General features: G+C 46.8%; 1 protein-coding gene across 4 annotated transcripts in view; it reads left to right on the top strand.

The window, feature by feature from the left end:
• FBXW11 (F-box and WD repeat domain containing 11) overlaps positions 1-13,324 on the top strand; it is a 123,105-nt gene that overhangs the window by 67,887 nt on the left and 41,894 nt on the right. For all 4 annotated transcript variants that reach the window (XM_056856415.1, XM_056856412.1, XM_056856416.1 and 1 more), the window contains one exon: positions 881-1,106. In XM_056856415.1, the coding sequence (XP_056712393.1) occupies positions 881-1,106 (226 nt within the window). The remainder of the gene's footprint in view (positions 1-880; positions 1,107-13,324) is intronic.

The following is a 13,324-nucleotide window of genomic DNA, read 5'->3' as shown; positions in this document are numbered from 1 at the left end:
GCTAAACATACCCAGCTCCTTCAACCTTTCCTCATAGGACTTGGTCTCCAGACTCCTCACCATCTTTGTTGCCCTCCTCTAGACACATTCCAGCTTGTCTACATCTTTCTTAAATTGCGGTGCCCAACACTGAACACAGTACTCTAGGTGAGATCTACCCCGAGCAGAGTGGCACCCCGAGCAGAGTAAACCATCACTTCGTGTTCTGTCAGCTGTTTATTCAGAGCTTTGTGCATATAAGGCAAGGAAGCAGTTAACCGCACCCTTCCCGCCTCCTGGCTCACAGGATCCCCTTGCCTCTCGACCAGCCACCCCCGGGGCTGGCTGGCTGGCTGCCCGCTGCTTTTTAAGCCTTGCCCCAAGGAGTGCCCTGGCTTGGCTGACCTGCGGCCCCACCCCCTCCCAGCTGCTGCTAATTGCTGCTGGCTCAGCCTGCCTCCAGGCCTATTAGCCCTCACCGACTCCACCTGGGGCATGCCTGGCCTTTCCCCGGCAGGCGTCTCAGAGCTGCTTGTCCACCCTTTTGCTTCCAGCCGCCCCCTATTGCTTCTCTTGCAAGGTGCACCTTCGGGCTTCAGGTAAGTGGGCTCTCTCTCCAGCCTGTCATAGTGGCACTTTAAATAGTGATAGCACCAAAAGGGAAAGGAACTGTATAAAGAATGTACCATGTTGAGTAAAGAGGAATGTGGGATAGAAGAACTTTGGTCCTGAATGGAAGACAGTACACCACTGGCTACTTAGTAGTAATTTAAGCTCTTTAGTTGAATACTTAGCATAACATCGTTAAGATCTCTCTAAAACACTGTAAAAGTTCAAGTAAAATCTGATTTGGTGCTATTGCCTAATTTTTGCGTTCATGTTCTTTTTACAAAAACAACAGATAAGCAATGGAACTTCATCTGTGATAGTCTCAAGAAAGCGACCATCAGAAGGAAACTACGAGAAGGAAAAAGACTTATGTATCAAATATTTTGACCAGTGGTCTGAATCGGATCAGGTTGAATTTGTGGAACACCTTATTTCACGAATGTGTCATTATCAGCATGGACATATTAATTCTTACTTGAAGCCCATGTTGCAAAGGGACTTCATCACTGCTTTACCAGGTACGTCACACCATAAGGAGCCAGATAAACAAAACGAGCATGTTACAAACTTGGCTGTAAACTGACTGTTTTGAAGGTCAATGCATGTTATATTTCAGTGCTTCTGTGCCATTTGGTGTCAGCTGTGTCTAAAATTTAGCACTGGCCACTGGATGCCAGTATTGTTCCATCTGAAACTTGTGTTTTGGGGGGGTAGGGAGAGAGAGAGATTGAGATTGTGTTATGTGCAAGCTGTGTCTTAGATGTGTCAACATATAGAAACTGATCTGTAAAGTTTGATGTCTTGTGCTGTGTTCTGTTCATAGCCTCTTTGCCACATTTGAAGACTTGAACATAGGTAAATTGACCTGTCTGCTGTTTCAACTAATCTAACTGTTTAGATTTCACACTCTTGGTTCATAAGTTAGTCTAGGTACTGCTCCTTTCTGGCTTTCTTGCCTCAGAAGTGAAGTGCTACTTAAAGGAAACGCTTCATAAGTTTTCAAAACATACAGGGGATTTGACCTCAGTGTTGCAGATACACCAATTCCTTGTTCCTAGAGGGATTACTTGCAAGTAAGCCTCATGAGGCCTGACCTGGATAGCCCATGCTAGCCCGATCTCATCAGATCTTGGAAGCTAAGCAGGGTCGGCCCTGGCTAGTATTTGGCTGGGAGACCTCCAAGGAAAACAGAAGCAGAGGCAGGCAATGGCAGGCAATGGCAAACCACCTCCGAACGTCTCTTGCCTTGAAAAACCCTGCAGGGTTGCCATAAGTCAGCTGTGACTTGTTGACAGCACTTTCCACCACCGCTAAGCTTCGAGGTTGATGGGACTGTTGCCTAATAGGTTGGGTCCAACCAGCTTTTCCCCTCGGATTTGCCTAGTTCCTCTCCTTACCGCAATCCCTGTTTCACTTGGCTTTTGTCCATACAGATCCCACCACCCCCAGTGTAACCTTTTTTTGTGCTTTAAGGGGACCCTTTTCTTTTTCAGTAGCTGAAATTTGGTCTCTAAGTATTTGAAGGGCTGTCACTTAGAGGAGGGCAGGGAGCTGTTCCTGTTGACAGCAGATGATAGGACTCGCAATAATGGGTTTAATTTGTGGGCGGAAAGGTACTGGCTGGATATTAGGAAAAAAGTTTTTACAGTAAGAGTTGTTTGACAGTGGAATCAGCTACCTGGGGAAGTGGTAAACTCCCCCTCACTGGCAGTCTTTAAGCAGAAGTTGGACAAGCACTTGTCATGGATGCTCTAGGCTGATCCTGCATTAAGCAGGGGGTTGGACTAGATGGCCTGTATGGCCCCTTCCAACTCTATGATTCTATGGCTCGATCCACCCCAATGTGTTTGGGATTTCGAGTATAATTCCCCCCCCCTTTAGTTTTAGGTTTATATGTGCACACTTGGGGGTTCATATTCCACAAATATTTGTTAGCAAATACAAGGAAAGTGTCTTGTTCAGTGTTTCAAAACTAATAAGGGCTTCTTACTGATGTGTTTGAGTATTTAATAACAATTATGTACAAGGGAAAGGGGAATAGACTGCTACTCTGATTTTCAACCTCTTAGCCGCCATGAGTAATGTTGAGGCTGTTTCATGGTCTACAGGGTTGCCATACGTCAGCTGTGACTTGATAGCACTTTCCATCACCAAGTAATTGCCAAGTAAAGAGAAAATGGATTTATCATTCTGGTGATTAAGCATGCCACTTGCTTTTTTTGTTTTCATTTCCTGCCTTTTCTCCATTGAGCTCAGAGTGGCATATTTGGGGTGCCCAGGGACTCTTCCCATCCCAGGTATCAGCTGGTGCCAGATCTGCTTACACACGAGTAAGCATTTTTTGTAAAGCTTGCACACAAATCCCAAGCAGCTGGTAATCCCTGCATGGAAAGATGTAAGCAGAACCTAGGGTACAGTAGCACACATTTACAGCCTTGGTCCATATAAAAGGACAAGGGATCCTCAGACTTGGAGGAGAGAAGATGGTAGTGCTATAGGATAATTCACTGGGCTTGTTAAGCTGTGGGAGGAAGATAAAGGTATGAGGAAGTAATCTTGTGTTGAAAGCTTAGGAGTTGGAACTGGAGTTGGAACTATAATGGACAATGAAAATACTTCATGGTATGACCTAGTTCAGCTCAGTAGTTGCTCCTTTGCCCTTACTGCACCTGACTACTTTTGCCGCTACCTAAGCAAGCACATTCTCTGTTGTTTCTCTCACCATCTATAGTGGACTTTCAGAGATCTTTTGGAAGGCCCTGTCCTTACCGGTCTTTCAGAAGGCCTGTAAGTAAGGCTTTTGTGTTGAGGGCTTGGAACTGAGGTTTCTTACTGAGGATGCTGTGCTGTTGGCGAATGTATCTAACAGGTGTGGAGATTTTAAGATGGTGGTTGTTGCTGGTTGGTTTACTGGGCAAAGGTGGCCTCATTCTCTTACATCATGAGTCACCCCGAGCTTTATCAAGGGGTGGTTTTTATTTACCCCAACCCCAAGAAAACCCTGCAACAAGGCAGCCTATGGGATTCTAGTGGGAGCCAGCGTGGTGTAGTGGTTAAGAGCAGTGGTTTGGAGTGGTGGACTCTGATCTGGAGAACTGGGTTTGATTCCCCACTCCTCCACATGAGTGGCGGAGGCTAATCTGGTGAACTGGATTTGTTTCCCCACTCCTACACGTGAAGCCAGCTGGGTGACCTCGGGCAAGTCACAGCTCTCTTAGAGCTTTCTCAAGCCTCACCTACCTCACAGGGTGTCTGTTGTGGGGAGGGGAAGAGAAGGTGATTGTAAGCCGGTTTGAGTCTCCCTTAAGTGGTAGAGAAAGTTGGCATATAAAAACCAACTCTTCTTATTATTTATTTTACTGAATAAAGTGAGATGGGAGAAAAGAACAAATGTCACTGTAACCAGCGCGTAGCCTAGAATCTGAGGGCAAAAAAATTATGGGACTTCGAGAAACAGTCTGTGAGCCTGGAAAAGAGAAGTTCACCAAAGTTGTATAAACTGGCAGGTTGATGAACTTGATCAGCACCAGTAGGTTCTCTGGTATTCTACCGGTTGGCAGTGAACCGGCAGCACTTAATTGAGTTTGTAACGATTTAGTCTCTGATCTTGTGCAAGTTGATTTGCTTTATCTTTCCTCTAAGCCTCTGTGACTCATTGGAACTCCTGCTACCTACGGAGAAGCTCTTAATTGAGAGGATCTTTCTTGTACTACATTGGTTTTTCAGGAGGTGCTGTAAAAAAAAAACCACCAGAGATTTCTCAAGTGTTTCTTTCTAAAATATATTCTGTGGGAGCTATAATGAGATAATATGCTACACGGGGGAGGGGGGGCAGTCTCCATGTAAAGTGGCTAGTTTGGTGCTGGCTTCTGGTCGCTGGCAGCATCAAGGTTCAGCTGTTGTAAACGGGCTTTACCCCAACCCCAGGAAAACCCTGCCACAAGGCAAACCTATGGGATTCTAGTGGGATCAATTAGGCTTTTCATCTTTTACCTGGGATTTTGATAACATTCTGAGATGGAACAGGACTAGGAGATACAATGCATTCTTTTATTGCTCATGAGTTGGTCCCTTACATCTAACCCCTCTCCGGTATTCTGCCCCATCTCCTTCCTGATGAGGTGGTACCCCAAGAGGGCAAACATGTGTCAGGGATGCTCTAGGCCAGGCTTGTCCAAACTGCACCCCAGGACAGCTATGAATGCGGCCCAACACAAAATCGTCAACTTACTTAAAACATTATGAATCAGCTATTGTTAGTGTATTTTATGTGTAGCCCAAGACAATTCTTCTTCTTCCAATGTGGCCCAGGGAAGCCAAAAGATTGGACACCCCTGCTCTATGCTGATCCTGCATTGAGCAGGAGGTTGGACTAGATGGGCTGTCTGGCCCCTTCCAACTCTATGATTCTTCTTACACTAGAGGCCTACATTTTAACCCACAGCACCATATATATAAAATCCCAACATTAAATCACTGAAATGAAGCTCGCACAAAATATTTACATAGTGAAACACCTCAGACTTGTGAAGATATTATGCTTTTGGTCTATTCCAGCTGTCCCCAAATATGTTCTTCCGGTTACAGATATAGGGGCTGGTAGCAACAGCTGTGATTGGGGAGGGGAGCATTTTTGCTGCCACTATGATGGCAGTTGCCAGGATGGTTATAGCCCTGCTCATGTGTATTGTCCCCACAAGCCGTCCTGACCATTCCTTGCGACATACTCACATGAACGACTCAAGTAGCAACAAACCGGTAAACTCTTCCCCCTTCAGTATTCTACATCTGTTGGTTCAAGCAGTCAGTCCGACACTCGAATAACACCACGTCAGTGTTCCATAATCTGGGGGAAGGGGGACAAAGCTTGCCTAAGACTGCAGTCTAATTGTGTGGGCCTTGAATATATGATCCTCACCAGTCCAGTAGTGCTAAAACCAGACACCTTTTCCAAAGCCGAGAGGGCTGTTCTATTTTTCCTACAACCCTGTCATCCAAGGTCTTTTGATGGGGAAAGTGTTAGACAATGATTCAGATGTGTTAGCCTCCTGATTGCCAGTTTCCAAATAAGCGTGAAATGTATCTATGCTGTATTTCCTCTTTATCGTCATAGAATCATAGAGTTGGAAGGGACCACCAGGGTCATCTAGTCCAACCCCCCGCACAATTCAGGAAACTCACAACTACCTCCCCCCCACACACCCAGTGCCCAGAAGATGGCCAAGGTGCCCTCCCTCTCATGATCTGCCTAAGGTCATAGAATCAGCATTGCTTACAGATGGCCACCTAGCCTCTGCTTAAAAACCTCCAGGGAAGGAGAGCGCACCACCTCCCAAGGAAGCCTGTTCCACTGAGGAACCGCTCTAAGAAAATTCTTCCAAATGTCTAGATGGAAACTCTTCTGATTTAATTTTAACCCGTTGGCTCTGGTCCAACCTTCTGGGGTAACAGAAAACAACTCTGCACTCTCCTCTATATGACAGCCCTTCAAGTACTTGAAGATGGTGATCATATCCCCTCTCAGTCTTCTCCTTTTCAGGCTAAACATACCCAGCTCCTTCAGCCCTTCCTCTAACTCTTTGCTGCCTCAATTAACATAAAAATATTTTAATGCTCGATTAAAATATTTAGAATCTTTAGTTGTTAGATTCCTGAATAATGGCATTCTCCTTTGATGTGTCACATATTTGTGATGGAGGGGAGGGAACGATCGAACCTTCTTAATTCTGTCCTGCAAGACCTCTCGGTAGACTTCTTGCATGACAACGTACAAAGATTTTGTTAGGCTTATTCTCAATGAGCAATTAAATGGCTGCCTGTGCCTTTGGGATGCAGTACAAATTGTGCATTATGTATAAAAGAGCGGTTTCCACTTTCTGTGACATGGTTGGTTAGTTTTGCAATCTTAAGGGGGGTGTTGTGTTACAAGTTCTGACAGTGAGTACTAATTGGCATAGAAAGATTTATGTTCCTGTGCAGTCTCTTAAAATCTTATAAATCAAGAAAGAAATTGATATGTTTGTGTAGTCTGATTACAACACATAAGTGGCCTTGGCAGTTTGTTCTGTCAGCTGCCTAGAATGAATCCCATAATTGGCTAATACGGTACAAAAATATAATGTTCTGAAAAAAGATAGCTATATCTGTGCTGAAGCAGCTCCCATTTGCTGCCATGTAATCTGAATTTTGCACCTGTCCGCATGCACAGAAAATGGAAAATATTTGTGGTCCCTGGCTTCCTTTTAGTGGAAAAAGGGATAATTATGATATGAACTTTTTTAAAAAAAAATGGTGGTAGAATGTTTAGTCTGCATAGTCTGTTCTTGTCAAGTTAGTTTTGTGGTTAGCATGTACTGATGAAGGCGTAGCCTTCGAATTTGGGACAAGATGTAGTGTAACGTTAATAAGATATTGTTGAAGTAGAGTCTGGACCTGCAAGTGTTAGGTTAAGGTGGCCTCGAATCCAGTTAGGGCTGCGTTAGTTTTTGGAAATTACATGCCAGTGTTCTTTGTTGTCGAACATCGGAAAAGAACTGCTTTAGAAAGTGGAAGGTGCGGTGATGCCTTTTCCCCCCCAGTCATGCTCTGCCACCTGCAGAATGCTTTGTCATGGGGCTTTTATGGATCAGCCACTCTTGGGCTGTGAAAGGCTTTGTTTGGTAATATCAACCTGACACAAATAGGTTAGTAAGCTCAGGGATTCCCAAACCTTGTTGAGCCGGGAAGGACTCCTGGAATTTTGGGAATGGGTAGAGGGTGCCACCACAAAATGGATGTCCTAATTGGGGGCAGTAACAACATGGCTGCTTTAGGGAGGCAGAATTGGCTCATTGTTTGGTGGAAGAGATGTTGAACAATGCAGCTGTTACTATGCAATAATTCTGAGAGCCCCTTTTTCATTCACATTACCTTTGTGAAATCACATGTGAGGCGTCTGTTACCACCCAATCCTTATAAACAGAAAAACAGGAATTTTTCCGGGCAGATCAACGCTAAGGGGTGTGAACTGACTGATGTCTTGCCAGCTGCTGTATGTATCCATCATTCATATTGTATCAGGTAACATGTTCCAGGTAACTTTTGTGTGATTAGGCAAGAGCTTCGGAACATTTACAGCAAAACTGAATTATTAAACAAAAGTCAGATTTATCTAGAAAACAGCATTGGCATTTTGGCATTGGCTACTGCTTTTTAAAAATGTCTAAGCATGATAGCGTTTTCATTGAAATAAGCCGGGATTTAACGTGTAACCAGTATTCTCTAGCAGGGGTCCTCAACATGGTGCTTGTGGGCTCTGTGCCCCCCTGACACCTTTTTTGGTGCCCACCAAGAGTTTTTAGGAAGTGGGCGGGACCAGGTAGCGTTTTTGTCCAGCAAGGCTTCGGATTGATTATTGGAGATTTGATTGGCTGTGCAGATTTTTAAAAAAATGTTGCTTTGGCAGCAGCTGCCACCACAGCGCAAGGATCTGCACTGTGTTTCTGAAATTAAGCTGTGGCGGTCATTTTGTGGCTGGCTCCGCCTCCTGTGGCAGCCATTTTGTGGCTGCACCCACCATACTGTCAGAATTCCAAATGTGCCTGGCAGACTCAAAAAGGTTGGGGACACCTCGTCTCTAGAAATCTCTAGAAATCACTGATGTTTTCCTCAGCCAGACATTAAGTATATACTGATAACCGCAGCACTGCAAACATGATAATGTACAGCCAGCCCAGTGTAGTGATTCAGAGTATATACAGCTTGTATCTAGCTGTGTGGTAATTCAACAAACGTGAGCTGAACAGTAGCCACAATCACTGATGCTGTTCCTTTATTAAAAGATGGTCTTTTGTGCTATTTCATAAGATCCAGCATCACAGTAGATCAGTCTATGGAATTTTTTATGGTGAAAGATCTCATATGAGAGAGAGCTAATCACTAGCATTTCCCCTTATATATTGACTTCATTTATACCCACCCCATCTTTCTCTCCCATAATGACCCAAAGCTGCTTATATTGTTCTTCTCAGACAACCCTGTGAGGTAGTTTAGGCTGAGAGTGTGAGTGGCCCAAAGGTCACCCAGCAGGCTTCCATGGCAGAGTAGGGATTTGAACCTGGGTCTCACTGTTCCTAGTTAGATACTCTGAATCACTACACTGGGCTGGCTGTACATTTTCATGTTTGCAGTGCTGCGGTTATCAGTCAGCTATAGGTATATTCAGATAAAACATGGAGAAGGGGGGCTAGGAAAAGTCACTAACAAAAAACCTAATTGTTAGTGTTCAGTTTAGAGATGTATAACATATAATCTTCAATTTTTCTGTAAATTCTCACAACTGGAGATTGATAGCTGCAACAGTGCAATCCATTAGATAGATTTGTCCCCAAAAAGCATTTTTTTAAAACATTCGATTTAAATTTTAAAAATCTGATTTATTTATTTATTTTAATCATTGATTTTTTTTTATCCACCCTGATTCCTGCCATATCCTACTGTGACAAACCCTGAGCTGTTCAAACACAAGTTTGAACTACAACTTGAGAGCTAATTATGTGGATCTTTTGAATCCACACCAATGTGTTCATGTTGGAGTCATGTTGGAGTTCATGTTGGATCCAACCAGCTTTTCCACTCAACTCCCCTCCATACTATAGTCTTGTCTCACATGGCTTTTGTCCATTCAGGTCCCATGATCCGCAGAATAATTCTTTTTGATTATTCCTTCCTCCCTTTTCTCGCTCTGGAAGAGGAGGTCATCTGTAAAGTGGGTGTTTCCGTTCCTCTTGCTTCTGGGAGGCAGGACTAAAACTTTGACTTCCTGTCTCTGAGGAAACGCCCCCCTCATTTCCAGTTCTTTCCTGCCTCGCATCGGGAGAGCAGGCTCTATCAGCAGCTCTCTACTAATTCTTCTTAGAAGTCTACTTTTCTAAAATTTTCTTTCTTCCTCCTCTTAGAGGTCTATTTTCTAATCTGTACTGTTTCTTTTTCTGTCTTCCTGCTGCACAGTATAGGCCTTTTTAGTCAGGTTTTTGGCTTTCCCGCCAAATCAAAATGGCAGACGCTCCTCCTGACGCCTTTATCGCACAGGAAGATTTGGACCCCGGCTTGCTTGTCCCAGCCCAGCAAGTCCAACAGAAAAACCCCCTGGCAGCCACTCCGGTGGTTCTAAGGGGAAGAGCAAGAAGAAGCGGGGAGACGGTTCCATTAAAAGGAAAGGAACCGATGCGGCTCATGTTAAAAGTAACAAAAGAGCTTGCGCAACTACTGTCCCCCGCTCTCTTGCTGCGGCCGCGCCGCGCAGGCTCTCCTCCATGGTGATGAGGCCGGAGAACCCGATGGCTCCAGCTGCGCCACACGCCGCAACCTCGGAGAACCCTCCAGCCGGTAAGGCGCCGACTCCCTCCTTGGAGGGTAACGCGCTCCCTCTCCTAGCCGCCATAGAGGCGACGGGACTGCTGTCCCTTAAGGCGTAACTCTCGGCCCTAATTAAGGAGGCCTTTGCAGAAGGCATCAGAGCGGTGCAGCTCACCTCCCCTACCTCCTCCGTCCGTGACTCCTCCGAACTCTCTGTTAGCGACCCGGGGGAGGGCCCCAGTGCCCAACCACCCCAAAGGGAGGGAGGGAGCCAGTGGCTTACCAAAGCAGCCCTTAAGTCTCCTCCGACCAAATCAGCCACCACCACAGTCACTTTTTCCCCTGCCTCTTCTGACGATGAGAGGGAAGAAGGCGAGTTCTCCTCCGAAGGAGAGGACCTCGCTACCGAGGAAAAGCAACTCAGATTATTTAGCCCCTTGACTTAAATGCAGCTTCTGACTCCCAGCCTCAAGAGAAGCAGTTAGGGGCCAAAGAGTTCTTCCATATGCACCACGCTACTCCACATGTAGCCCCTGTCCCTGATTATTTCTTAACCCTTATCAATGCAGAGTGGGATAAACCCCTGGCTTCTCGCCAACCTCCAGCAGTGGTTAAGAAGCTTTATAACATAGCCAGTAACTCTGCTGGTTTATTCAAGGTCCCCCTAGTGGAACCCGCAGTCAGTGCTCTCCATACCTCTGACCTAGTCACAGAGGAGGGCCAGGGCCTTATTAGGGACCCCGTCGACCGAAAAGCCGACTTGGCTTGCAAAAAGTCCCACGATGCAGCAGCCTGGGCCATCCAAGCTTCCATCACTTCAGCCCTTGTCTCTCGTGCGGCAATAGTCTGGACCAGAAAACTGAGTCAACTTATCCCAGAGGACGACAGGAATGCCTTGGAGGGGGCCTCTAGGATTCTAAAAGCCGTGTCCTTTCTAGCAGACTCCTCTTTAGACACGATGGCCTTCGCGGCTAGAGTCATGGCAACCACGGCAGCGGCTAGAAGGGCATTATGGAACCGGCCTTGGCAAGTACAACACAGATCCAAAACAGTTTTAATGGGGTTCCCCTTTCAGGGAAAGAAGCTTTTCGGGGAAAAGCAGGAAGAGATATTGGTCGAAACCAAGGATAAGAAGAAGGCCTTACCCAAGGTCTTCAGTAAAGAACAAAAAAGCTTTTCCTCCCAGGGTTTCTTTCGTACCTCCCACACCCTGTCTAGGTACAGACCAGAACAAAGAAGAAGTCAGTGGAGCTCCTCCAGGGGTTCCTTTCGGAGGGGGGGGGCGCTTTTCCAAACCCTCACGCTTTACCAACTTCCAGGTAGAAAGGAACGACAAATTCTTTCGTCCATCAAAACAATGACGCTCCCATTCAGCCTGTGGGGGGCAGGGTGACCCAATTCCGTCACCGGTGGAAAACCTCCCACCCAGATGCCTGGGTATTCAACGTCATCCATCAGGGCTACCAGCTGGAACTGGTTTCCACTCCTCCAGACCGTCTGGTAGCATCGACTCGCACCTCAAACAGAGAAAAGCAACTCAGAACATCAGAAGCCGTCCGTCATCTACTCGACATCCAAGCCATCGTACCAGTCAATCCACAGGAGCACTCATCGGGAGTCTACTCCTATTTCTTCACAGTGCCAAAGAGAAACGGAGATTGGAGGGCTATCCTCGAGCTCAAGTTCCTCAACAGACACATCCTCAGAAGACGCTTCAGGATGGAAACTGCGTTCAATCACAGAGGCTCTACGACCACAGGACTTCCTCACATCCATCGACTTAAAGGAAGCCTACCTACACGTCATGATCCATTCCCTCCATCGAAAATTCCTCCGTTTCCACTTTCATCTCAGACACTACCAGTTCCAGGCGCTCCCCTTCGGCTTGTCATCCGCCCCCCGGGTCTTCACGAAGGTGCTTGTAACCTTGATAGCCCGGGCACGGGAGAAGGGGATCCGACTGCACCCCTACTTAGACGACATTCTGATCTGTGCGTCATCAAGGGATCTGTGCCTCAACCACACCAGGATAGTCATGGAGCTTTTGGAAGTCCATGGTTTCCTGATAAACAAGGAAAAGAGTCATCTTTCCCCTTCCCAGCATCTGCTTCACTTGGGCGTCCACATAGACACAGTCTTCAACACTCTGTCACTGCCAGAGAACAAGGTAACCAAGATCTCCTCCTTAGCCAAGTTCACTCTTCTCTCCAAGTCAGCTCAGATCATCAACCTAGCAAAATTCCAGGGCCTTATGATCTCCACCATTCCAGCAGTACAGTGGGCCAGACTTCATGCCAGGACCTTGCAGTGGTTCCTTCGCCCGTATCAGAGGGAGATCTCCCTCAGGTCTCGCAAACGCTTGATTATACCCAAAGTTGTCAAGTCGAGCCTCCAATGGTGGGCCTGTCCCAGCAACCTCTCTCAGGGTCTTCAATATATCACTCCTCCTCCTATCCAGTTGTTCACCAACGCATCCCTCTCGGGTTGGGGAGCCTCCCTTCTCAACCAACCGGCGCAGGGCCTCTGGAACTCGAAGGAACGACTTATGAACATCAACGCCCTGGAAATCAGAGCCATCCGGATGGCCCTACAACACTTTCATGCTCAGGTCAAAAACCAACACGTTCTCATCAGGACCGACAATGTGGCAGTGAAAGCGCACATAAACAAACAGGGGGGCTCTCGATCCTTAAACTTGCACAGAGAGGCCAAGCTCATCCTATCCTGGGCAGAGATCCATCTCACCTCCATTTCAGCGGAACATATCCAGAGGACAGTCAACACACAAGCGGACTGGCTGAGCAGACGGAATCTGGACGAGTCAGAGTGGTCCCTACATCCGGAAACCTTCCTTCTCCTCTCCCAGCGCCTGGGCTTCCCGCAGGTAGACCTTTTCGCATCAGCTACAAACCACCTGCTCCCAAGATTCTTTACCCGCTACTATCATCCTCAGGCGGAAATGACGGATGCCTTGCTGTCTCCGTGGCCGAAAGTTCTTCTCTACGCCTTCCCTCCTCTTCCACTTATCCCCAGACTCCTGCGACGGGTAAGGATTCTGAAAGCGTCAATCATTCTAATTGCACCATTTTGGCCGAGACGTCCCTGGTTTCCAAACCTTGTGGAGATGTCAATCTGCGATCCCTGGAGACTCCCAGTGCGACACGATCTACTCAAACAGGGTCCCATATTCCACCCGGACCTGGGGTGGTACCGCTTGACCGCATGGCTGTTGAAAGGGACCGGCTTTTAGCCTTAGGCTACAATCCAGAAATTGCGGTCACCATCGTTGCGTCCCGGCGTCCATCCACACGTCGCATCTATGGCACGACCTGGAAGACCTTCGTTAGGTGGTGCACCCGCAAGCACGCGAACCCCTTAAAACCCCGAGTTTCTCACCTGC

This window comes from Euleptes europaea, chromosome 10, assembly GCF_029931775.1.
Source record: "Euleptes europaea isolate rEulEur1 chromosome 10, rEulEur1.hap1, whole genome shotgun sequence".
NCBI lineage: Eukaryota > Metazoa > Chordata > Lepidosauria > Squamata > Sphaerodactylidae > Euleptes > Euleptes europaea.
This window is presented reverse-complemented; position numbering and strand designations above follow the sequence as displayed.